At 38.3% G+C, this 27171-nt stretch overlaps 2 protein-coding genes across 2 annotated transcripts; both read right to left on the minus strand.

Moving 5' to 3' along the window:
• Nucleotides 1-902: 902 nt before the first annotated feature.
• CUNH4orf3 (chromosome unknown C4orf3 homolog) lies at nucleotides 903-6592 on the minus strand. Its single transcript, XM_033215134.1, has 3 exons — nucleotides 6388-6592; nucleotides 2741-3155; nucleotides 903-1194 (listed from the first exon to the last, which is right to left on the minus strand). Coding segments are annotated over exons 1-3 (606 nt in total). The 5' UTR covers nucleotides 6578-6592; the 3' UTR covers nucleotides 903-1193.
• Nucleotides 6593-20305: 13713 nt separating this feature from the next.
• Nucleotides 20306-25230, minus strand: FABP2 (fatty acid binding protein 2). The gene is made up of 4 exons (XM_033215136.1): nucleotides 25105-25230; nucleotides 23740-23912; nucleotides 22612-22719; nucleotides 20306-22165 (listed from the first exon to the last, which is right to left on the minus strand). The coding sequence occupies exons 1-4, from the start codon at nucleotides 25169-25171 to the stop codon at nucleotides 22115-22117; spliced, it is 399 nt and encodes a 132-aa protein (XP_033071027.1). The 5' UTR covers nucleotides 25172-25230; the 3' UTR covers nucleotides 20306-22114.
• Nucleotides 25231-27171: the final 1941 nt, after the last annotated feature.

Genomic DNA, 27171 nt, shown 5'->3' on the forward strand with positions numbered 1-27171 from the left:
AGTAGCTGGAACTACAGGTGCATGCCAACATGCCCGGCTAAATGTTTTGTATTTTTTAGTAGAGACAGGGTTTCACCAGGTTGGCCAGGATGGTCTCACAACTCTTGACCTCAAGTGATCCACTGCCCTTGGCCTCCCAAAGTGCTGGGATTATAGGCGTGAGCCACTGCGCCCGGCCAACAGTATTATTTTTTATTAGCTACTACAGCTTAGAGTAGCTGCTATGGGAGTGTGGCCTTTTTGATTAAATACCAGCTGATCAACCCTAGAATGTAAATTCTTGTTTTATAACATTTAGATTTAAATAACAGTAAGAATGTAAGCTCTATGAAGGCAAAAATGCCTTTTTGTTCTGTTCACTGCTGTGTCTAAAATAATGCCTGGCTCAAATATTTGTTGAATGAGTAAATATGCTGACTTCACTGAAGTATTTAAGCAAGTTACAGATATTATAAAAATAAATGTTTTGGGCACAAGCACACTTAATGCAACAGTAATAAAAAATAGGTTTGAAATACACAATCCTTCGTTCTAGGAGGCTCAAGAGTTTAAAAGGAAAAAAGGGGGAAGATACCAAGGTAAGAGGGCATGCATGCTAGCTTTCCAATATTTTGGTATTACCTGCTTTTTCTAAAACTGTATTAACCTGTCGTCCACCCATAACCTATCTTTTCATAACAGAGTCCAACTAAACCTAAAAATTAAAACTGGAACTTAGCCTCTATGCAATCTAAGAATACTTTGTTCCCTCTCTCAAAATCTTTCCTTGCTTTTGAATTGGCTTTTGAATTCACAAAAACCTTCCCTTATTAATCACCCTATTACTTGCATCATATTAAATCCTGATCAACTCTTAAAACATTAAAAGACATTACTATATTTCTTAATGAATACACAAGACCTTTAAGTATAAATGTTTTTATATTCAGCTCCTGTAAAGCCATTAGATGTTGGAAAGTTTTTAAACACGAACAAGATGGTTTAATTTTAACAACTTAGCTAGGAATGGGTGAAATCCTACCCATTTAATAGAGTTCTGCAAATTAGTAACAAAGTGTAAAATGAAAGGAAGGGTCCCTTGGAGATGTGAAATTCTTCTGTTGAGAGTCTTGTCTTCTTTATTCAAGAAGATTGTAGCCATTTTCAGAATTCACTCAAGAACCAACTTCTTAATTTAGATATCAGCAAACGAGTCTGTAAAAAGCAAGTATTTGTCAGCAATATTTGCTTTATCTTCCCAATTTTTAACACTTTATGCCTATTTACATATTGACAAAAGAAAAAGAAAAGCCTGGAACATTTCTTGTAAGGCCTCTATTTTCTATCCAGAGCTGAAAATTCAGGTCATAAAAACACACACACACAAAACCCACTGTATTTGAGATTATTAGTCTCTACCAAAATAGGGTGGGAGAGTAAAACTCTCCCTTTACAAATGGCTCGACAGATAATTTTATACAAATCCCTATCCCTTTTGCCATCCTCCCCATTAATCCCTCTGGCTCCCCTACCCCCGTTTTTTTTGAGACAGGGTTTTGCTTTGTTCCCCTAGACTGGATTATACTGGCGCGTTCACAGCTCACTGAAGCCTCGACCTCCCCAGTTCAAGCAGTCCTCCTGTTTCAGCCTCCCAAGTAGCTGGGACTAAAGGCGTGAGCCCCTGTGCCTGGCGCTGTCTTCTCTAAGTTACCACACCATCCAAGAAATCAGACAGCGAGGCTTAAGACATCCAAATCTTGGTGAAAATATAGGATGGGGGTTGGGAAAAGTGACTGCCTATCAAGAAGTGAGAATTTCAGAAGTAACTCATAGGCATGGTGACTGAGAGGAGTTAACAGTGAGTGAACAATCAACTCCAAAGTCCATGAGAGCTGTCTAGATGGGCTACACTGCTCTTCTCCCATAGGAACCCTCTTTCATCTCACTGCTTCTCCTTAGCTTGTCTCTTATCACCGTCTCCATTTGGTGTCCGCTTCCTCCTGCCCTATTCTCTAAGTTCCCTTCCTTTATCCTCTGCCAGAATTGTCTTTTCAGAGCGAGTGGCGATGAAAATGGAGAGCATGGGTTTTACAAGTAAACTCTATAGAATTTTGTCACTTGGTGTTTTAGGATATGTGGATGTAAGAAAAGGACAAAGTGTCTCAGGTTTCTGGGAGGTAACGGTGGATAAAGTTGGCGTTTACTGAAATGGGAACACTGCAAGGCAAGTAAATTTGGGTAAGAAGCTGTTAAGAGTTCAGTTTTGGACATGTTAAGTTTGAGATAGCTGCGTAGTGTGCTCATGGCTAAAAAACAGCTGTATAGTAAAAAACAGCTTTCGTTGAGCACTTACTACTGCCAGGCAACACGCAAATCACTACGATCTCAATCTTCACTACACCCTTATGACCTGGGTCACTAACGGTCCCAAATGGCAGATGAAAAAATAAAGCTCCAAAAAGCGAAATAACTTCTCCAGTCGCTTCACGGTGCTGCAGGAACTCAAGCCTAGCTGGTTTCATTCCAAATCATGAGAAAATATGACGCCAAGTTTTCTCCACACTTCTTTGGAGACGCCCACGGACGTTCAAAAGAACATTTTACTCCTAATCCTTCTCCCCCACCCACCCGACTGCGCCACTCACCAGCTGCGTAATCCTGGACATACATAAACTCCGGAATTCAGTCCCCTCTCCGCCCAAAAGAGAGCAAATTATCTCTAAGCTCCTTACCACTCCAATTCTGCATTCAAGATACTCACCATGGCAAAAAATACACAAAGAGAAACACCACCACATCGAAAAGGATGAAGAGCCAGAGGTCCAACCAGTAAGAGTGTTTGGGAAGCCCGTTTGCCCCAGACTGAGGCCGCACATCGAGGTTCTGCCCCCCTCCCTCGCTCAAGCCTCGCCGCTCCCGGAGACCATCTCGACCATCAACAACCGGTGCGTCCACCTCCATCTCCCTCCCGCAGCTTCCTAACAATCCCAGAAACTGAAAATGCTTAGATTCCTGGACTTTGGTGTTCGCCGGACCGGAAACTGAGTGGAATCCGACCGCCTGCGCAGTCCACCACTCACCGGGTTCCGGAAAGCACTCTGAGCCCACCCTTCCCAGCGCGCAGGCGCCTGGTACGGCTTTCCGCTGCCTACGTGACCGCGGACAGGAAGCGCGGCCTCCGCCTTGATACTAAGTCAATGGGCCCGCCTACTTCTGCCTCGCGGCGTCTCAGGACGCAAGGTGGTTTTCAGGTTTCATTGGAAGAAATACACTCTCGTCCCACTGAAAGGCCCATTCCAGTCAGGTGATGGACTCCTCCCTGGAACTGCCCAAGGTCACCTGTCCTATCCCTGTATTCCGTTTGGATCCTTATGCCAACGTGTTAGGAAGGACCCCCTGGTGGGTTTTGTACTGTCTCTAGCATTTTACACTTAGTATTTGAAACACCACCAATGAGGTGGACGTCCTACTCACAGGACTGAGTTTCCTTGGGCCAGAGACCAGCACGTATTTTGCAGGTACTTCAAGGGAGTGGGTTTAAGAATAACCTGGCCACGCCCCCTGTAATCCCGCACTTTGAGAGGCCGAGGCAGGCGGATCACCTGAGGTAAGGAGTTCGAGACCAGCGAGGCCACCATACTGAAATCCCGTCTTTACTTAAAAAAAAAAAAAAAAAAAAAAAATTAGCCGGGCGTGGTGGCGGGCACCTGTAATACCAGCTACTCGGGAGGCTGAGGCAGGAGAATCGTTTGAACCCGGGAGGCGGAGGTTGCAGTGAGCCGAGACCCCGCCACTGTTGCACTCCAGCCTGGGCGACAGAGCGAGACTCCGTCTGGGGGGAAGGGGGGCGGGGAAGAATAATCCAAAGGTTATTTGACTTTGAGTGTGAGCCTCAGCAAGAATAGATTGCTAGCAGGAAGAAAATGACCCATACTGCCTGGATTTTACCTAGTGGGTCCAATTTCAAATATTCTCTTTTCACATTATGATTCCTGAATTGTTCAGAAAATATGGGCACCCAGATATATAAGTGGTTCTCTTAGTGCATAGTAAATGGAGATAAGACTGTAGTTGTGTTTTTACAGAAAGTCATTAAATCGTCGTAAAACTTCTTTGAAGGGGCTGTACTGCATTTTATAGAACTAGAAAATGAAACAAAAGGAGTGAATTGTCTAAGGTTACTAAAAAAATTATAAAGCCTAAAATTATTCCAAATCCAGCAGTCTTAAAGCTGTTCCATAGCTTCCTAACCTTGCTCCAATTTGCCTCCAAATCAATTGCCAGGTTTTAGAGACAGAGATAGTATATGACCTTTCAAGAAAAATGCTTTGTAGATTCTGGGATGAGAGAGTCATTACCTGATAATTAATTAGATTGTGTGCTGTAATGCAGATTTTCTGATGGTAGTAGACAAAAAGACCCTGGGCATAAGTGGCATTGAATCTTTACAAAAATTAGGAAAGGCAAGTAAACAATTGCCTCTACCGGAGATGGAAGCATTCTTCTCGCTGACAATGTAGCATCAATTACTCCTAGTTTTTGAAGTAGGATTGATAAAAAATTATTGAGATTATTAGTGTTGAAGAAGCATGACATAAACTGAACAGGTCTTGAAGTGGTTTTAAACTTGTCCTTGGCCCAGAGTCACATGCTCATCATGAGGGGATGTTGATAGTATGATCTGATCTTGAGTCAGGAACGTCTGTCAGACTTGGAAGAGTAACTAATGCAAATAAGCACTAGGGACTACAGATTGAATCATTGCACTGTAGCCATGATCCAACACTTCCGTAATTCTGTCAGCAAAATTAATCTGATTGAGCTGGGGTGGAGAAGGTGGTGCATGAAAATGCTATAACCATCAGGCCAAAGACAGCTAAGTGTTTTTAAGAAGACACTCAGAAGGTTACAAACCTTCTGAACTTCAAGTGCAATAAGTTCTCAGGAGGGAGATGATGGTGAATTTTGCTTTAACCTAAGGGATAATGCAAGTTTTTCTTATGCAGCTCTCAAGCCACTATGTCCATGTGATAAAGCATCCTCGTGATCATCCTAGGAATTAAATTAATTTTACAGAATAACCTCTCCAACAGTGGAGCATTTGGTTACTGTAATTTTAATCTGGAAGTGTGTGTGTTTCTCTTAAATTATTCTTTCTCATCTTAATTTCATCTTTTCTTCCTTTTCAAATTGAGTACCTGTCCTAACAACAACCCTGTTGATTGGTACCACAGGTTACTTCTCCATCTTCTGGGTCATTTTATTTATTCATTTTGTTGTTATTGTTCTCTTAAATTCTTTTTTTTTTAAAAAAATGGAGTCTTGCCCTGTTGTGGCCCAGGCTGCAATGCAGTGGCATGATCTTGGCTCACTACAACCTCTTTTTTTTTTTGGAGACGGAGTCTTTCTCTGTCGCACAGGCTGGAGTGCAATGGTGCGATCTTGGCTCACTGCAACCTCCGCCTCATGGCGTCAAGCGAGTCTCCCTGCCTCAGCCTCCCGAGTTGCTGGGATTACAGGTGCCTGCCACCAGGGCGGCTAGTTTTTGTATTTTTAGTAGAGACAGAGTTTCGCCATGTTGGCCAGGCTGCTCTTGAACTCCTGACCTCAGGTGATCCGCCTGCCTCAGCCTCCCAAAGTACTGGGATTACAGGCATGAGCCACTGTGCCTGGGCTGTTCTCTTTCATTCTAACTCTTTTGTATATCTTCCATAGTTTTCTTTGTTTAAGAGTTGTACTATCTGCTGGGCACTGTTGTTCACACCTGTAATCCCAGCACTTCAGGAGGCCAAGGTGGGTGAATTGCTTGAGTCTAGGTATTCAAGACAAGCCTGAGCAACATGGCAAAATCCCATCTTTACAAAAAATAGTTAGCTGAGTGCTACACCTGTAGTCCCAGCTACTCGGGAGGCTGAATTGGGAGGATCGCTTGAACTGTGATTGTGCCACTGCACTTCAGCCTGTGTGACAGAGCAAGACTCTGTTCCCTCCCTGCTCTAACAAAGAAAGAGTTGTACTATCATCCTAACTAGGTTGCACCTTTTATCTTTATCTTGGCCTTAGCAATTCCCACCTTTATATCCACTATTATTAATCTGGCTCCACTCTACTCAGACAACCTGGTGCCCAGGAAACATTCTTTGCTTCAGTCAGAGTGCTTTCTTCCATTTTCCTCATGGAAATTATTCTCTTGGCCTCTGGGCTTTGGTGCATGTTTTTCCTGTTATACTGGAAGTATAGTATATTTTTTCCAGCATTGGGGATTGCTTTCTCACCTGTCTAAATCCTACTCATCCTTTGGGGCCCAACTTAAAGTGCCAACTTCGTAAAATTTCCTTCACTACAATTCACACTGATCTCTCCATTCTTGGTATTTCTACATACCAATTGTGAAAACTTCACATTTACAAGTCACATTTAACTTGTCTCCACCTTCTATGTCTTGTTTTCTTCTTGAGGAGAGGGTTATTTTCTCAAGATGAAGGCAGTGAATGAAATATTTGTTTCCATAGATTTTTGCCTTCCTTTGGCACCTATTATTTCCCTCTACATTCTGTAATGGCCTCCTATTAATGGAGCTATTTGTTAGATTGGTCATCTTTCAAAATTTCCCTACCTCTGGCTCAAAAAACACTGAAATTTTCTTGATATTGTCTGGCACATTGGCTTGCTTTGTAGGAATTCTATGTAGATTTTCTCTCCTGTTAGAGTATTAAGTTTTGTTAATTTGTTTTGAGACAGGGTATTGGTCTGTCACACATGCTGGAGTGCAGTGGTGCAATCAGAGCTCATGGCAACCTTGAACCCCTGGGCTCAAACAATCCTTCCACTCAGCTTTCCCAGTTGCTAGCACTACAGGCACACACCACCATGCCAGGCTTGCTTTTTATTAATGTTTATTTTTGTAGAAATGGGGTTTCACTATGTTGCCCAGACTTTTCTCAAACTCCTGGTTTCAAGTGATCCTCCTGCTTCAGCCTCTCAAACTGCCAGGATTACAGGCATAAGCCACAGAACCTAGCAAGTATTAAGTGTTCTTTAAAGGAAAGACAGTATATTTGCCATCTTGCAATCTCCACAGCTCTTCGAACAGTGTCTTCCACATGGAAGAAATTTAATATGTATTCAACAATATTTTGTTATATTCTGCAACCACTAACACAATCCCAGTCAAAAAAATACTTGTAAAATTTTGTGTTTTAGAACATAATGGTGTATGATACCAGTGGGATCTAACACTACTGATCTATACTCTCAGCGGGGATACTTTCTGAGATGTTTTGAAGTACTAGTAATGGATACTTGCCAGTCTTTTCCCTTTTGTGGATTTTCCTTCTTTAATTTTAGTAAATACTTTTTAATACCTGCTGTGTGTCAGGCTCCTTGTCCAAGGAGCCATAAGAGATACAGAAGCAATACCAACTGATTCAGTAAAAATACTGACTGAGGACATATAACAGAACAATGAAATTTTCAAACATTATCACAGAGCCTGGGGTTCTGCATAATGATTTGGGTATTTGGAAGGCTGAGCAGAACTGGCTGTGAACACACTAGTCAGATACAATTAAACCTCTTTGTGCTACTTACTTATACATGTATAAACAGACTTCCACCATAAAAACTTAGTTTTGTTTATATTTTAGAGTTTCATACAAGATTTTATTTCAAAACAAAGCATCCTTCTGCTTTTAAAAGTTTAAAAACAACTTCAGTAGAGCAGAGCTTGACTAGTAGGCACAAATGACAAAGATGTTGAAACCTACAACTTTGAAATTTCGTTAAGCTAATCATCAGCAATCAACCTGTTACTTGTTTTATTGAAAGGTGTTAGAGAGGCAGTCATTGAGGATGGAGTTTCAAAGGTTAGTCAATACGTGACGTGTTTTTATCTCATAAAGATTATAGGTTTCCACGCATAGGAAACCTGTGCTTGGAATCAAAACCTAGGCTTGGAATTAAAAAGCTGTTAATTTAGAATAAATAAATGGGTGCTAAGGTGATCATTGCTATATATAAAATATTGACCAGAATTAGACTTATATGTGTGACAACTGTAACCATGTTAACAGAAGTTATCCTTGGAAGATGGGATCACAGATAGTTTTATTCTTTGTGCTTTTCCATATTTTTCAGATTTTCTCAATGAAAATGCATTTTATTAACTAGAAGTTAGAAAGTTTGTTGGAAAAAAGTAAATCAGAAAATAAGCAAGAGATCATCTAGTCCAAAATTATTGTTCAACTGTTTATGACATCAAATCATAGGCAGTAGACACATAAGTATCAAGGGGCTTTAATGATTTATAATAGTGTTTTTTAAACTAAATTTCATGGAATGCTGTGATTCCTCAGGGATTACTCAAGGACCAACATGGAATGGAAGAGATAGATGCAGAGAATGTGACTTAAGGCCTCTACTGGAGAAGCTCAGCTTTCTTGTTCATATCTGAAAATATGCCTGTTGGAGAACAGATTTATTGGTGGTGTTTTTTTTTTGTTTTTTGTTTTTTTTCTGTTCTAGTGAAAGCTAGTGTCAAAAGTCACCTTGGGTGACCTGTGTTCAAAATGGTGGAATAGCCACTCCAAGTTTCTGTCCCTCCACAGCAGCATTGAAAAACAAGCAAAAGATGTCTGAAATAACTTTGTCAGAATGCTGGAAAACAGTCAAAAGTTTACAGCAACCAAGAAATTGCTGAATCAAAATATATGAAGCAGACATTGACAGAATTGAAGGGGGAAATAGACAGTTTTACAAAAATTTTTGGAAACTTTCATACTTCACTTTTAATAATAGGTAGAACATTTAGACAGAAGAGCAATAAGAAAATAGGGGACTTGAACAACACTATAAACCAACTATACCTAACAGACACATATGGAACTCCATCCAACAGCAGCAAATTATGCAGTCTTATCAGGTATACATGAAACATTCTCCAGGATATATTATATATTAAGGCATAAAACAAGTTTCAACAAAGTTTCAAAAATTGAAGTCAGAAAGGTCTCTGACAACAATGAAATGAAGTTAGAAGTTAATAACAGAAGGAAAACTGGAAAATTCACAAACATGTGGAAATTTAACATACTCTTAAACAACCAGTGGTTCAAAAAGGATATCATAACGGAAATTAGAAAATACTTAGAGACAAATGAAAATGAAAATGCAACTTAGGAAAACTTGTAGATTGCAGTGAAGACAATCTATAGCCGTAAATGCCTACATTAACAAAGAAAGATCTCAAATCAACCTAACTTTACAACATAAGGAAATAGAAAAAGGAGAGCAAAGTAAACTCAAAGCTATCAGAAGACAGGGAATAATAAAGATTAGAGCAGAGATAAATGAAATAGTGAATACAAAACCCATAGAGGGAATCAATGAAACCAAAATTGGTTCTTTGAAAAGATCAACAAAATTGGCAAAACTTTAGCGACACGAAGAAAAAGGTGGGAAGACACAAATAACTAAAATCATAAAGGAAAGTGTACATATTACCACCAAACTTTACAGAAATAAAAAGGACTATAAGAAAATACTATGGGGCCGGGCGCGGTGGCTCAAGCCTGTAATCCCAGCACTTTGGGAGGCCGAGACGGGTGGATCACGAGGTCAGGAGATCGAGACCATCCTGGCTAACACGGTGAAACCCCGTTTCTACTAAAAAATACAAAAAAATTAGCCGGGCGAGGTGGCGGGCGCCTGTAGTCCCAGCTACTCGGGAGGCTGAGGCAGGAGAATGGCGTGAACCCGGGAGGCGGAGCTTGCAGTGAGCTGAGATCCGGCCACTGCACTCCAGCCTGGGCGGCAGAGCCAGACTCCGTCTCAAAAAAAAAAAAAAAAAAGAAAATACTATGAACAATTGTATGTCAACAGATTAGATAACTTAGATGAATAGAAAAGCCAGACAGACCTATAACAAGGAAAGAGATTCAATCAGTAATCAAAACATTCCAACAAAGAAAAGTCCAGTAGTAGATCACTTCTCTGGTGAATTTTATCAAACATTTAGAATTTTATCAAACATTAACTCTGTTCTTACTCAAATTCTCCCAATAAATAGAACTGAGAGAGCACTCTCTAATTCATTCTTTTAAGCTAGTACTCTCATACTAAGGCAGATAATGACATCACAAGAAAAGAAAATTATCGATATTGCACACCCATGTTTATAGCAGGACTTTTCACAATATCCAAGAGGTGGAAGCAAGCCAAATATCCATCAGGTGAATGGATTAAAAAATGTATTATGTACTTACAATGGAATATCATTAAGCCTTAAGAGGAAGGAAATTCTGTCAAATGCTACAACATGGATGAAACTTGAGGCCATCATCCTAAATGAAATAAGCCAGTGATAGACAAATACTGTATGATTCCACTTACATGAGGTATCTTAAGTAGTCAAATTCCTAGAAACAGAAAGTAGAGTGGTGGTTACCAGGGGCTGGGGACAGAAGGAAAAGGCCAGTTGTTTAATGGGCATAGAGTTATAGTTTTGCAAGATGAAAACGTTTTGGAGATCTGTCTCACGACTGTAGGAATATGTTTCACACCACTAAACTGTACTTTTGAAAATGGTTAATATGGTAAGTTTTATGTTATATGCTTTTACCGCTATAAAAAATTACAGACCAGTATCCCTTATGAATATAGATACAAAAATTCTCAAAAAGAGCAGGGCACCGTGACTCATGCCTGTAATCCCAGCACTTTGGGAGGCCAAGGTGGGTGGATCATGAGTTGAGGAGTTCAAGACCATCCTGACCAAGATGGTGAAACCCCATCTCTACTAAAGCTACAAAAATTAGCCAGGTGCAGTGGCAGGCACCTGTAATCCCAGCTACTTGGGAGGCTGAGGCAAGAGAATTGCCTGAACCCAGGTGGCAGAGGTTGCAGTGAGCTGAGATCGCACCACTGCACTCCAGCCTGGGCAACAGAGTGACACTCTGTCTCAAAAAAAAAAAATCTGTCTCGAAAAAAAAAAAAAATAATTCTTAAAAACTACTAGCAAACCCAAACCAACAGCATGTTAAAAGGATTATATACCATTACCACGTGAGATTTATCCCAGGAATGCAAGGATACCTCAACATAAGAAAGTCGATTAGCATAATATGCCACATTAGTAAAACAAAGGGAAAAAGACAAACATTTCTTTTCAACTGAGCAGAATAGGCATTTGGTAAAATCTGATACCCTTCCCTAATAAAAACATGCAGAAAACTGGGAATAGAAGGGAACTTCCTCAACTTGATAAAGGGTATAATGAAAAACCCACAGCTAACATCAAGCAACAACAACAAAATAGGTAAGTTGCATTTCATCAAAATTAAAAACTTGGGCATCTAAGAACACTATAAAGAAAGTAAAAAGACAATTTACAGAATGGAAGAAAATATTTGTAAATCATATATCTGATAAAGATTTAATATACAGAATATATAAAGAACTTCTACAACTCCACAACAAAAAGAACCCAGTTAAAAAAAGTACTGATCAAAGGACTTGAACAGACATTTCTCCAAAGAAGATATACAAATAGCCAACATGCAGTTGAAAATATGCTCTACACCATTAGTCATTAGGGAAATGCAAATCAAAATCACAATGAGATACTGTTTCACATCTACTAGGATGGCAATAATAATGTAATAATAGTACAGAAAAAAACAAGGGTCAGCAAGGATGTGGAAAAACTTAAATCCTTTAACATTGGTGGTGGGAATGTAAAATAATGGAGCCATTATGGAAAGTAGTTTAGAGATTCCTCAAAAAGTTAAAGAAGAACCATATGACCTAGTAATCCTACTTCTAGGTATATATCCCAAATAATTTAAAACAAAGACTCAGATACTTGTACACCAAGTATACACCAAGTATGCTGTTTCATCGCAGCACTATTAACCATAGCCAAAAAGTAGAAGCAATTCAATTGTCCATAAATGGATAAACAAAATGTAGTTATATGTGTCTTGAATTATTACTCAGCTATGAAAAGGAATGAAGTTCTGATATGTGCTACAACATGGATGATTCTTGAAATAATGCTAAATGTTTTAAAATAATGTTTGAAAAAACACTGAATGAAATAAGCCAGACACATGTAAAAAGACAATCTATAGAATGGGAGAAAATACTTGATTTTTCAGGAACTTGGGAGATGGGGGAATTAGGTGTTATTGCTTAATGGAAAGTTTCTGTTTATGGTTATGAAAAAGTTTTAGAAATAGATGGCGGTGATGATTACACAATATTATGAATATAATTAATAGTCACTGAATTGTATATACAACATAGTTAAAATGTCAAATTGTATATTATATGTATCTTACCACCTTAAAAGAACCCCCCCCAAAAAAAGAATATTAATGCTTGACAGTCTTCACCTTCCCCACAACAAAAAGTCACATTGGTCTTCATTAGGGGACTAAATCAACCTTAAAGTTCTAAAACAGATAATTCCTATAATTTATTAAATTGGACTGTCTGGAAGCAATCAGGGTAGCAATTCTTAAATAAATAATTCTCTTTATGTATTTTTATATATAGATAGAGGGAGAGACAGGGTCTCACTGTTGCTCAGGCTGGTCTCAAACTCTCGGCCTCACGTTATTCTTTCACCTGACCTCCCAAAGCACTGGGATTTCAGGTGTGAGCCACCACACCTGGCCCTTGCCTTTATATCTTAAGTGGGGCTCTTTAAGGTCTTAAAAGGTGAATTTTTCAGGTGCTGAGAAAATTAAAGTAGAAAAGCTTAGAAGACACTGGGTCTGTGAGGTACAGGACACCTAAGCCCTTTCAGCCCCCATGTTCCAGCTGATAGCCAAAGGTAGTGATAGATATGAAAGGAGGAGGTTCTGCTGCCAGCCAAACCCCAATATTCCAGGACTCATGGTAAGACTTTGAGGACACCTTCTAGTCCAGTACTTTGTACTCAGATCTGATTGAACAAGTCCAGATGCTTCAGATAATGGCTTCTTGTGACAATCTCAGGTTATGCCATTCTTTACTCCCTGAAAGGAGTATTAAAGTGGAAAACCTCAAGTACTGTTGCATGAAGAATGAGCTAGTGTACCCTCTTCTAGGTGCAGAGTAGAGTTGACAGTGTAGGTATTGTTAGACTTCCATGAGGATTTCTTTTGAAAAGATATTCCCATGCTTAAAAAATAAATGACAAATTTAAAGTATTCTCAGAGTTCAAAAGAAAAAGTGTATTTTCCCCCTATTTTCTCTGTTGGCAAGTAGGCCACATAAAGATGCAGTTCTGTTCGTTTAAGCTGTTAGAGTATTGCACCAGGTACCTCAAAGTTGGGGAAATGTTACTTGATTTTGAAAAGCATGAGGCATAGAAGGTAAAAGATGGCACCAAAAAGCTAACCTAAATCAACTTAAGAGGGATACAGATTCATGGTTCATTAGTGGTCAGAGTTATAGAATGTAGGAATAGTATATCTGTGGTGTTTTTCTCTGTTTCTTCATCATTCCAATGCACGCTAAATTTCATAAACAACTTTCTTTTCATAGAGTGACTCTTGCCTGGGAATTAAGGGTACTCCCTAGGAACCTAAGGGAATGAGTAAAATGACCCCCACAGGAAGACAAGGCTACTCTCCCTATTGTGAGAATGACTTCATCAATTTGTAACCCAGGCAGACTAAATATATCGATCATGTGTTGGTTTTATAACAATTAGAAACTGGGAAGAATAGAGTTCATAAAGTTTTCAGTATTGTTGCCTCACAAAATAATCCTTCAGAAATTCCAGTTCAGAAGATAGAAGGAGTCTATTGCTTGTTTCATAATGCTTATTTTGTTACATTACTCTGTTCTTCCTCAGCTAGAAACTTTGAGCCCCCATAGGCTATGCTAATTAGGCTCTTTCTTTATTTTTTTGAGACAGAGTCTCTCCCCGCCTGGAGTACAGTGGCATGATCATGGCTCACTGCAGCCTTGACCCCCTGGGCTCGAGGGATCCTCCTGCCTCAGCCTCCTGAGTAGCTGGGATTGCAGGTGTGAGCTACTGTATCCAGCCCTAGACTGTTTATATTACAGAGCCCAGGAACCCTCAGTGTAATTCCAAGGCTCTTTTAAGACCGTCACTGGCTCAAGGATCCAAATCCAGGGCTCTGACTAAAACAGAATGATTCATTCTCTCACTTGCTTCAGGGTGTTGCTCAAATGTTACCTATTCAGTGCTATCCGAGTCTCTATTTAAAACTGCATCCGTGATCTCACCTCTGACACTCCACGTCCCTCTTTCTGGTTTTATTTTTCTCAATAGCACTTATATCATCTAATGTACTATATATTTCACTTCATTCTCTTGCTTGTTATCTGTATCCCTTCCATGATGACAGGGATTTTTGTCCGTCTTGTTCTTTGTGGTATCTGTAACACCTACATCAGCACCTGGCACATAGTGCCTGCATGTAAGTCATGCTTAATACATATTTGATGGATGATATTTTGAATGAAAATTTATCTACATAACCACATTAAGTAAAATTGAATTTGGACTCTAGGACGACTGCTTGGGTCCAAATTCTGGTTCAGCGACTTACAGCTGTTGACCTTGGGCAAGTTATATAACCTCTCTCTGCCTCAGTTTTCTCATGTGTAAAGTGAGACTAGCAATAATTGTTCTTGTTATATAGACTTTGTTGTGATGACGAACTTGAATTGGTATTATAAAGCACTTTGAAAAATATCTGGCTAATTGGAAACACTATGTATTAATAAATGTTAACTTGTAGTGATAGAAGGAGTTGCATTTAACTGTATCTGAGTTAGTGCTATGTTTTATAAAGAAAGCCTTTATTTAGATTTTGTGATTTCCTGCTTGTGTGTAGGAGCCAATTTGTGAGAAAATAAGGATAACAGGAGTCTGAAATGTGAGTTAGGCCCTTTAAGAATTCAAGAAAGTCCATACAATCAAGCATCTTATGAAAAATAGTTCAATGGAAAGTATAATTCGAGATAGCATATATTTCTATGAGAGCCTACCTTTACTCCTTTATCATACTTATCACAACAATTTTTACTTGTTCAATATGTCTTCCATGTCTAGATTCTAAGCTAAGCTAGATTTGAAGTTCCATGGGAACAAAATAGATTAGTCTTGTCCACCACTAAAACTCATGTCATATTTAGCACATGGTAGGTGCTTGATGCATATTTGGTTAAAGGAATATGTATTCTTGGCTACTCAGAGTACAAGGAGCCTATACTGAACAAGTTATCTTTTTATCCACCAGAAGCAAGAATTCATTACTTCCACATCTAAAAATGTTATCTCACCCCTCTTTTCTTCTATCCAGTTTTTGTTTACTAGAACTTATCATGGTTGCTTTTACCTCATGTCCTCTGTTGTTTGCTTTTCCATCTGTATCTTTTAACTTTTGCCCATCATTACTAGCTAATGACTTTCCCTGTGTATTGAAGTCAAATTCTCAACAGACACCCTACCTGGTTTTAATTAATGAGAATTATTGGTCTTGTACAAAGTTCTATCATTGGCTGCTCTCAAGTATAGAAATTGACTGTCCTTGGATCAGGTGGCCATTTTTGACCTAATCAGATATGGCTACGGTGATCTGGTTCAAAATAAGTTTATCTGTTTGTAAAGAACAACAAGGACTGATTCCCTCAGTAGATCTTCTGGGTATAAGAAAGAATAGGGAAAGCTGGCTTTCTGAGGCTGGGGCTGCCCAGCATGCCCCAAATTACAATCATTAATATTTACTATGTGTTAGAGGGATACAGTGTAGAGTACAGATATAAGACACTATCCTTGCCCTCATATAGCTCACAAACTAGAGGAGGCAGGCAAGCAGATTGAATTCAGAGTAATGGTATTGCTGGAGTTGAACACCTTGTGCCATGGGAACACGCAGGACAAACAGTCTGGACTGGGATTGTGAAATAACCTCCATCTTCACCGAGGTTTTTGTGTTCCGAGTATATGTTAAAGAGAGGAAGTTCTGTGTCACATTTGTGCCCTTCAGTATCCTTTAAAAAATAATCTTGTTAAAAAGTTTCTAAATTGAGCTGGGCGCGGTGGCTCAAGCCTGTAATCCCAGCACTTTGGGAGGCCGAGACGGGCGGATCACGAGGTCAGGAGATCGAGACCATCCTGGCTAACACGGTGAAACCCCGTCTCTACTAAAAAATAAAAAAACTAGCCGGGCGAGGTGGCGGGCGCCTATACTCCCAGCTACTCGGGAGGCTGAGGCAGGAGAATGTCATAAACCCGGGAGGCGGAGCTTGCAGTGAGCTGAGATCCGGCCACTGCACTCCAGCCCAGGTGACAGAACAAGACTCTGTCTCAAAAAAAAAAAAAAAAGTTTCTAAATTGACATTGAGCATATACTCCTTTACCTAAAGGATGTTTTGTTTTCAAGTTTATGAAGAGTACTGTTCTTTGACTTTCAGGTGTTTTCTCCAGTGAATATATTGAGTGTGCCAGAATCGTTTGATAAGAACAAGTTTCACTACCTGTAATCTGAGAGATGTGGCTTTGAAACTGGACTGACATTTAGGGAGCACTTCCTTGCCTGTCCTCCTTCAGAGTTCTACTACTCCTTCACTTCACAGCAGTCCTAACTACTAATTATTTTAGCTCCCTCTTTCATTCCTGATAATCTTGATTACATGGCAGGGAGGACTTCTCGCAATCCGTGATTCTAATGGATTCTTCAATGAGGATATATATGGATGAGAGAAGCCCTCTGGAACACTGTGCTTTATCCATGACTATTGATTTCCACCATTTGCTCCTAACTTTCATCTTCTGCCATTGTCTTGCATACTCTTCTTTTCCAGTCAATTCTCCAGTAAAATCTGTTCCAGACAACAGCCTGAAGGTTGGTCATCGGGCCTGAAGGCAATATACAGCATCCTGCATTATTAGCACACACTGAGTGAAAGTATAACCCTACTCTAGATGACCATCCAATGCTGAAGATGATGATACTATTCTTGGTACTTTGATTCAGACCCAAGATGAGCCTGAGAATTGTATCCATTTGAGGAAATTCTTAATGACCTAAGTATCTCTACCAATAGTGTTCATCATTAAATACTTTCTGCCTGGCACATAGTGCTTTTTTAAAATTATTTTTTGTTCAATAAATGAAAGCAGTTTTAGTGGATCAGTTCAAGAGGAGTCTTTGTATTAGCTTTGTTTAATATGGAGTTTGGAACTGAAGAAACATTTAATAATTATCATTTTAAAGTATAGAATATGGTATATCAGACCTTTCTGGAACACTCTCTAGACACTGAAATGCAGCAGAGACTGCGTTGGAAACCTCTGAAAGAGTGTATCCTTGGCCAGCAGATGGCATTCTAATACTATAGTTTAGAGAAAGCAAGTAGCAAAAAGTAAAGAAGCACTTTATAATGCTGAAGTGACCATCTACCTCCTTTTTCCCCTCCCCATCCCCACATAACTTTATCTCATTTCCATTTTATCCCAGGCAACTATCTTTTCCATCCATCCACCCCTCTTTAGGTGCCTAGCGATATCTTGCTGCCATTCTCTCTAGTTCCTCATAGGAAAATATCTTTTGTACTTATTAATAGTCAATCCATAGAAATAGGACCAGCCACATAATTTTCAGGGCCCTGTGTAAAATGAAAATGCAAAAGTTGTTCAAAAAGTATTGAGAATTTTAGGACAGTAAGAGAAGAGCATTAAACTGAGCACAGAGGGCCCTGTGAGCCTGCATAAGCCATACACCCATGAAACCAGCCATACTTTATAATGTAAATATTTCCCTCTTCCCATTCTACCTTCCATTATTCTAATACCCTGTCCCTTGTGACCCGCACCAAAAGGGCTGCTTAAGAAAGGAAGGAATCACTAAATGTTATTGAGACATCATAGAATCTTAGCACTGAAAGAAAATTTAGAGATCTAGTTCAATCCTCTCATTTTAAAGATGATTAAACTACATTCCAAAGAGATGAAGAGGCTCTCCCAAAGTCCCCAGCTAGTTATGTCACAGACTGGACCGGATCTAAGTATTCTCATCTGCCAGGCCAAGGCTCACTCTCTCACGCAGTCTCCATGAGAGGTATTTTAAGAAACAAGTTTTCCCATCTGCTCGGGATATACTTTGCCCCATTTTCTCTACAGGAGAAGGGTACATGTTTGTGTTACATTTGAGTACCAGGTATATGCTGGGCATTACACTCGATGTTTTTTTTTTTTTCGTTGAGACGGAGTCTCGCTCTGTCACCCAGGCTGGAGTGCAGTGGCCGGATCTCAGCTCAGTGCAACCTCCGCCTCCCGGGTTCACGCCATTCTCCTGCCTCAGCCTCCCGAGTAGCTGGGACTACAGGCGCCCGCCACCTCGCCCGGCTAGCTTTTTGTATTTTTTAGTAGAGACGGGGTTTCACCGTGTTAGCCAGGATGGTCTCGATCTCCGGATCTCGTGATCCACCCGTCTCGGCCTCCCAAAGTGCTGGGATTACAGGCTTGAGCCACCGCGCCCGGCCGACTCGATGTTTTATACATAATACCTCAGTTAGCAACAAGCTCAGAAAATCATTATATTCTCCCCATTTTTCAAATGAGAAAAATTGAGAATCAGAACTTGAATTTTAGTCAGTAAATGGGAAGACAAGAATTTGGGCAAGTCTGTGATTCTAAAACCCAGTCTGTTTCACTACATCATTCCTAAATTTTAGGAAAGCTGAATCAGCCTGTATTTCCTGAACATTGGTCTTGTTTTTGGTCAGCTCTGGGTGATCTTGGGGACTCTTTACAGGCTATTTTCTTCAAATTTATGAGGCTTGCTACTGCCTTGGTGTCTTTGCGCCAGGGTGTTTCCTCTGTTTTAAACACTCTTTCCCCAGATATTTCATGAAAAACAGGACCATGTGTTGGATAGGTAACAGGGAATCTGATCATTCAGGGTCTTACAGGTCATTGTAAGAACATTGGCTTTTTCCTCTGAGTGAAAATGGGAGCCATTGCAACAGTGTGAGCAGAGAAGTGACGTATCAGATTTAGATTTTTAAAGGATCCTTCTGGCTGCTGTGTAGAAAAAGAGACTAAAGGGATGGAGTGGGGAAGGTAGAAGTTTGTAGGCTTTTTAGAGAGTTATAACAGTAATCTAGGAAAAAGATAATGGTGTCTCATACTAAGGTGATAGCAGTGGAAGTGATGGAAAGTGGCTGGATTCTGGAGTTATATGTGTATGTAAATACTATATTTTTAACTTGTTATGGAAAATCTCAAATACATACAAAAGTACTACAGAGATGAGTATAATGAATTCCTATGTTCCTATTCAGTGAGCCTATCGTGTTATGTGTCAGGCACTTTGCAACAGCTGCAAGAATTGCCAACTTGTATCAATCTTCCTCCTCAACCCTAGATTGGGGAGAAAGCAATTTGAAGCAAATCCCAGATACTGTATTGCATGTGTAAATATTTCAGCTTCTACTACTACAACTGCTTCTGACTGCCCCAACATTCTGCTATTTACTCTATGGTTTCTGCTTGTTCATAGTTTCAGGTACTCATGACTTCTACTTACTGTCTGCTCTATTTGTCCTCCTTAAGCCTTTTTCCTTCCTATCAACTACTAACTCTGTACTTCTCAAATTCAAACTCCCTAAAAAGAGGTTCTTGTGGGTTCAGTTAGTTGTTATTTTTCCTTCTACACAGAGCTCATGATCTGGCCCAATTGTGGTCGATTGGCTGCTCTTGGGTCAGGGACCCTCTTTTGGTCAACCGCGGTGGTGTAACAACAAGGTTAGTTTTCCCGAAATAGGGTTATTGAAATGGAAGTCACTTAACAAATAATAGGCTGCTCTCCAATACTAATACATAGTGGAAATTTAATTCTAGAAAGGATATAATGGTGAAAAAGTAAGCCTGCAGTGAGACTAGAAATAGATAAGTGTCTAATCACTGAACACCGTTATTTTACAGTCTGACCTGACTCATTTAGAGTGCTATTCTTGGGTGCCACTGAGGAATTACGCACATTTTTTTCTTAATATATTTTTGTTTATAACAGGCTGAGTAATAGCATAGATAATAATGATCTAGGCTGAAAGTCAAGACCTACATTTAATTTTTCTGTTCATCATGGACTTTGTACAGTATTAGACAAGATAATAAACTTCTTTGTGCCTTTGTCTCTCTCCAGTGAGATTAATACCTACCTTTTCCTGATTCATATATGGTAGACACATAAGATTAGAGGGATAGAAGCATATTGAGCTTTTATGAAGAGAAGCATGTGAAAATCTGAATAATTACTATTTCCTATGTGAAGATTTTTATGAAATTATAAAATGAACATAGATTTAAGGTTTTTTTTGTATAAATTTGAGGAGTACAAGTATAGTTTTGTGACATGGATATATTGCATAGTGGTAAAGTCTGGGCTGTAACCATCGCCCCCTGAATAATGTACATTGTACCCATTAAATAAGTCCTCATCCCTCACCCTGGCCCCCGGCCAACCCTACAACTCTTCCAAGTCTCCAGCATCTATTATTCTACACTCTGGTGTGTCCATGTGTATACATTATTTAGCTCCCACTTATAAGTGAGAACACACAGTATCAACTTTCAAAGATTACACACTCTCTAATCTATTCATTTTCATCAGGTACTCAAACATTTTTCTTCCTACATTTTAATGTATGTGTCATATGTATACACTGCTTAGAACAGTGTGGGGCAAGTAGTAAGAACTATGTAAATGTTAAACCGTTATCTGCATCAGTGTCAAAAAGAATTTGTGAAAAGTCCAGAGTTGCAGCTGCAAATGCTGAAAAATTTGACCCCTCTCTCCATCCCCTAATATATAGCCTGCTAAAATACAGTTACATAAAGCACATGAAATAGTATGTCATGTGAAAATATGAATAAAAGGAAACTTTTTGAGCCCTGGAAAATTGACAATGTATGTGTTTATGTGAAGAAAACCACCACCACCACAAAAAAGAAGGGGGGTGGTTAAAAATAACATTGATAACTGATATCTCCATTGTTCTCAAAAACTAGTTAGTGGACAGGCTGCATCAGAATCACCAGGAAATTTTCTAGAATTCTTGGTTCTGTTAGCGATTCTGATAGAATAGAATAACAGTGGAGATTAAGAATGCAGAAATTGTTTAAGTTTCTCAGATGATCCTGATTTTCAGCCAAGCCTGGGAATCACTGATGTGTAGAAAAATGTAATACAATAATTTAATTTGAATTAGTACATCATTTATTTCCTGTCATCCTATTCAAAGTGGTATGTATTGGGAAATATCTATCCCCAGGGAAGAGGACTGGGAGGATATCTGTTAAAATCAGAATGGCAATTATCTCTGGATTATGAGTTATGGAAATACTGATTTTACATTTGCATTTCTTATTTCTAAGTTTTCTGGTTGAGCATATATTATTTTTGTAATAATAGATATTACTTACAACCAGTGCCAGAAAAGTATTCACAACCAGTGCAAGATGTTAAAGAGTCATATGCAGCCTATGTTTTCAGTTTATCAAATGTAAAGAAAAAAAGCAACTTGATAGACTGAGGCAGGAGGATCACTTGAAGCAAGGGATTCAAGACCAGCCTGGGCAATATAGCAAGACCCCATCTCAAAAAAAAATAAAAAGAAAAGAAAACAAAAATTAGCTGGGCATGGTGAAGTGTACCCATAGCCCTAGCTGCTCAGAAGGCTGAGGCAGGAAGATAACATGAGTCCAAGAGTTTGAGGTTACAGCGAGCTATGATCTCTCCACTACATTACAGCCTGAAGGACAGAGGAAGACCCTCTCTCTACCAAAACAATCTGTCAATTCATATTCACATACTTTTTGTTTTAAAAGGCAAGGCTACATGTAAAGCAACATGGACACAGTATTTATTTTTGTTTTTTAAAATGTCACAAATTCTTTTAGTAAATATATGTCTTAGAGAATATAAAACAGATTAAATCCTAATTAGCTTTTACTTATTTTGCTTTGGCACGAATGGAAATATACCAATGTTTATAAAAGGACCAATCAGTCAGTAACCTTATACTTGATGGGGTGAAAGAAACAGTTCTGGTACAATATAGATCTTCTGTCCAATTTGTATTTTGGGCTGTGCTCCAAGAATAATGTTCAATCCTTTTTAAAGATCCTCTTGGCCTCTACTCCTTCATATACGTAAGTCTGAAAGGTGTTAACAAACAGAAGAATTTATCTTTAAGATTTACATCTAAATTAAGAAAAATATTGGTATTATTATAGTTTTATACTATATGAGTTTATACTATTTTTATATTATATATGTTCATATATATTATATGAGTATAAGTTTACACTATTTTTTCTTGTACTTGATAGCAAGATTTTATACAGATATAGGATACAGCCATTTCAAAACACTTGTTGGTTTGTAGTCATTTACATTTTCGGTTAAAATAGGCATTGATCATTTGACTTACATAAGTTCTCTTTAGTAAGTAGGCATCAGAAAATAGCTATACAATATTTTTAAAATTAGTAAGATTTATGAGAAAAGAAGTCTGTTTACTGAAGATCTAGCTCAGCAGTGACAAAAATTGTTTTGTAGTAATTTTTGCCTTTTGAAAATAGCTATAAATGTTACAACTCACCTGGACTAGTTCATCGCCTATAATTTCTCGTACAGTATTCAGTTCATTTCCATTGTCTGTCCGTTTGAATTTTCCAATAAGTTTATTTCCCTCAAGGCTCCAGGTCCCCTACGTAATAATAATAATAACAATAATGGAGTTTATTAGGGTCTTACACATGTCAGGCACTGTTCTGAGTTCTGTAGACACACTTTTTCATTTAATCTTCATGATGACCCTATGAAATTGATACTATTATCCTACTTTACAGAAGAGGAGACTGTAAAATGGCCCAGTGATTCACCTAAAGTCACAGTCAGGAGTGAACCTAGACCATTGGGCTACAGAGTATGTGTTGATAACCATTATGCTTGTTCTCTTAAATAATTTCCATATGCTGAATTTTAAGGCAGATGAGCAGGGCTTCTTTCTGAATCTTTCGTGTTACATATCCAGAAATATAGTCATGGTTAACTTATTAACATAGTTAATAAGTTTCAGGGAGAGGTTAACAACTCTGTGCTTGTTTTAATTTGTGTGATTGTGGAACTAATTAAAGAAAGGCATAACTGATAAAACATTCAGTAGTTAAATTGTCATTACAAACATGCGTAATTTAAATAGAAAAATGTTGAGGCTAAAAAAGTTTTTAAAAAATTTGTTGAAAATGATGACTTCCTAAAATGTGTTATCTTAAACATGAAAAGGTACACTCTCAATGACCTGCACTACATCAAAGCTTGCCATTTGGTAACTCACTCATTTGTTCATTTCTTTTATTATTTTAACATATTAAATTGCTATTACAGTTAAGTTACATATTAACTCTAAAAGCTTCTGTTGCTGTACTGTTTAAAAACACAATTTTAATTTTTTTATGAATAAGTCTATACTCAGTCATTCAAAAGATATTTTTTCTAATTCTTATTGTTCAATTCAGATTCTTCACAGATGCGTATAAAAATAAAAGCATAATACTTAAATAACCCTGCCAATTTGTGTAATATATAACATAGACAAACTTCATTGGCTTCTTCAGTAAATAAAGGAGACCTGCATTAATTAAACCAACCAATGAAATAGAGCAGAGATCATTTTAATATTGGGTAGAAAAATCAAGAATGCATTGCTCGTAAAAAAAATTCTTACACTGAGTTCAGTTCCGTCTGCTAGGTTGTAATTAAAGGTGACACCAAGTTCAAAAACAACTTCAATGCTTCGAAAAGTGCTTGATTCTTTGACTGTGAATTTATTTCCTTCTTGTGTAATTGTCAGCTTCAAATTGTCATGAGCTGCAAGCTTCCTTTTCACTAAATTGACACCTGCAAAAGGTAAGACAATGGAGAAAATAAAGTCAAATCCCATAGGAAGCGTTTATTTTTCCAAGTTATGTTTTGTTTGTTTATTTTGAGGGTGGGAAGAAAACTCGGTAGCATTGCCTTTGCACAAGAGCATTCAGATTGCTTCTATAGAAGTTCAGTTTCAATCAGATCAAGAGGACTGATTAAAGTTGTTTTTCAAAAACTTGAGAAAAATTAAGTACAGTACAGAATTATAGAATCTTAGAGCTGAACAACTTTAATAAGATTAACAAACTTCATTTCAGTGTTAAGTAAATCAAGTTCTAGAAATATCAAATGAAGGATTAAAATGTATATTCATATATTTATGAGGAAGCACATATTTAATTCTACATATACAGTATTCTTTTTTCTTAAATGCCCCTTTGTTTTTCATAGTGCCTTTAAAATTTTGAACTTTATAATTCTCTTTGTTTCTTGTGGCATTTCTGACTGACACAAAAATGAGAAAATTAGCAAATGTTATAGCCAAAATCACTGTAAGAATCTACAAATTTTATAAATTTAAACTTAGAATTCCTAAACTGTAAGCTATAATTGATGCAGATTTTTCTTTTAGGGGAATGACACAAATTTGTTTGCCTGTCTTGTGTAGTATATGGGCTGCCAGAGTATTGGTATCCATTTATAAATCAGTTAAATTAAGCCTCCCTGAAGAAAATACATAGCTTCTCAAGATTATTCCAAAACTTTTGTAAGTTAGAAGAAATGAGAATTAAATCTAACTTATTCAGAGCTATAAATTTTAAGAGAACTTTTTCCCATTACTTTCTTATATGGTCTTTGCTTTTCCATCTCCTAGAATTTAACATTTTCAAATCTGGAAGTTATCATTACACGCTGCCATTTTCTTACTGTAAACAACAAAAAAGTCATTTTTCAGTTAAAGAGTGAAGGAAACATATCTGGATCTTTTTGGTGTGTTTCCGAGGACAGCACTCAAAGAATCTTTTCTTCCATTAGTGAGATAGTGGATTCTTCCTAATGTAAGAAGTGAGAATATGGTTTCCCTCCTCTGAACATCTTCTGGGTCCTTACTACCACATTAGGAGCCATCCGTAAGCTATCTGTAATCTCCTAGAGGTTTAGAAGTTAGAAAGAAAAATGTTTGTAAGAAAACAAAGAATAAGCCACAAAGAAATAAGGTCTTTACCCATTTTTTCCATGAACTTATCATAGTTTTCACTCCGGTCTACCTTCCAAGTGCCATTAAACGCCATGATTTCAGTTGAGTCAGCCTCCAGGCAACTAGAGATTCAGGTCTGTGCTTGGGCAATAATTTATTATATTTCTTATCTTAGAACCAACCCCATACTGTGATGTGGAAGTTTAAAGTTCAGGAAATCTCCTAACTACTCTATGTCAAGCAATTAATTCTTATTAATTAATAAGAATTCTTATTAATTCTTAATTAATTCTCATTCTGTACATTCCTGAGATCTTCTGAAATTCAACTGAATTAAAACATGAGAAGCATACCTATTCTGTTTTAAACTACAGTTTGTGGGCATATTTATTTCAAGAATTAGAATGCATGCTATCTGAAGATTGCTTTTCTAAGTTCAAAGTGCACACTGTGTTGGAGCTAATATAATTTATAGCGTAAGTCAGATAACATCTGGGAAATGAGACCATGACCTGTCTCTTTTTCATAGCAGCAATTATCTTATAAAGTAAGACTTTATGATGAAATATAGTTGAAAAGTTAGTTAATAAGATTCTTTTTCTAATATGTCTTTTTGCATTGTGTTTAGCATTGTCAGGAGTTTGGATAAATATCCTGGCACTTTGTACAGTGCATCACATGCAATAAGTGCTCATTAATTTTTATCTTGATCCTGAATGGTGATAGGCCACGAGCAAAATTTCAAGAGGTACAAATGAGGCTGGATAGTATAAAAACTTGCATAAAAGAAAGAATTAGCTTTAAACATCTGCCATGTGCAGAGAGAACAAAATCCGGTTTTAGCTGTGCCATTAATTAAAACCACTCCTTCGTTTCACTCTCATTGCCTCTCATCCCCAAACCCAGTAGAGTCAGAAGCCACAGCTCAGTATGTATGTGTGGTTAGGGTATAGAGGGTAGCTAGTAAGGTACAAAGAAAAGGTCACCATATCTCTCCTTTCCCTACTTCACGCTGCCAACCTGGAACAGGCCAAGCTTGGGGAGGAAACTTAGTGTGAAGTAAAGAGTTTTAATTACTAGTCTTAAGATGTTTATTACTAAAATGAGTCTATTATTGTGATTGAATGTGACCAGATAATATCTTATTAACTAAGGGTCAGGAAAGAAGCTCTAGGGCTTGCCCAAGATATTACTTAGGGTCAAGGGAAGATAAATCTAACAGATTTGAACAGAACATTGGGGAATAGAATCCCGGTTTTTAAATTTTGGTATTATTTTATATTTTGATTTTTAAAAATCTTTTAAATATTTTTGATATTGTTCGATTTTTTTATTTCGAGTTGCCCACTTTTTATTTTATTAAGTAAGCACTTTAAAAAGCAAACTATTTTCGGCCGGGCGCGGTGGCTCAAGCCTGTAATCCCAGCACTTTGGGAGGCCGAGACGGGCGGATCACGAGTTCAGGAGATCGAGACCATCCTGGCGAACACGGTGAAACCCCGTCTCTACTAAAAATTACAAAAACTAGCCGGGCGAGGTGGCGGGCGCCTGTAGTCCCAGCTACTCAGGAGGCTGAGGCAGGAGAATGGCGTAAACCCGGGAGGCGGAGCCACTGCACTCCAGTCCGGGCGACAGAGCGAGACTCCGCCTCAAAAAAAAAAAAAAAGCAAACTATTTTCTACTAACTCTATTATTTCATTAAAAAAGAAAAAGAGTTGCCTGGTGCAGTGTTTCTTGCCTGTAATCCCAGCTATTAGAGAGGCTGAGGCAGGAGAATCACTTGAGGCCAGGAGTTGGAAACCAGCAGTTTGAGGCTAGCCTAAGCAACATAGCGACAGCCTGACTCTAAAAATTATAATAAAATAAATTAGCCAGGTATAATGGCACATGCCTGTAGTCCCAGCTACTTGGGAGACTAAGGCGGGAAGATCTCTTGAGCCAGGAGTTGGAGATTGCAGTGAGTTGTGATCATGCCAGTCCACTCCAGCCTGGGCAACAGACCCCATCTCTAAAAGATAAATAATTTTTTAAATGTCAAAAAAGGAACGAAAAAGAACACACATACACACTTATGAGCTGGGGACAAAGGTCATA

The sequence above is a fragment of the Trachypithecus francoisi genome, unplaced genomic scaffold (assembly GCF_009764315.1).
Source record: "Trachypithecus francoisi isolate TF-2019V2 unplaced genomic scaffold, Tfra_2.0 Lachesis_group1, whole genome shotgun sequence".
In the NCBI taxonomy this organism is placed as follows: Eukaryota; Metazoa; Chordata; class Mammalia; order Primates; family Cercopithecidae; genus Trachypithecus; species Trachypithecus francoisi.

Bases quoted from the DNA above. Each gene is read 5' to 3' on its own strand.
- CUNH4orf3 (XM_033215134.1), bottom strand. From the start codon at position 6,577: ATGACCAATCTAACAAATAGCTCCATTAATAGGAGGCCATTACAGAAT. The intron at 3,156-6,387 runs GTAAATGTGAAG...ATCAAGGCGGAG, and splicing joins AGACAAGTTAAATGTGACTT to GCCGCGCTTCCTGTCCGCGG.
- FABP2 (XM_033215136.1), bottom strand. From the start codon at position 25,171: ATGGCGTTTAATGGCACTTGGAAGGTAGACCGGAGTGAAAACTATGAT. The intron at 23,913-25,104 runs GTAAAGACCTTA...TACCTTTTGCAG, and splicing joins TAAGTTCATGGAAAAAATGG to GTGTCAATTTAGTGAAAAGG. The intron at 22,166-22,611 runs GTGAGTTGTAAC...AACACCTTTCAG, and splicing joins TAGGCGATGAACTAGTCCAG to ACTTACGTATATGAAGGAGT.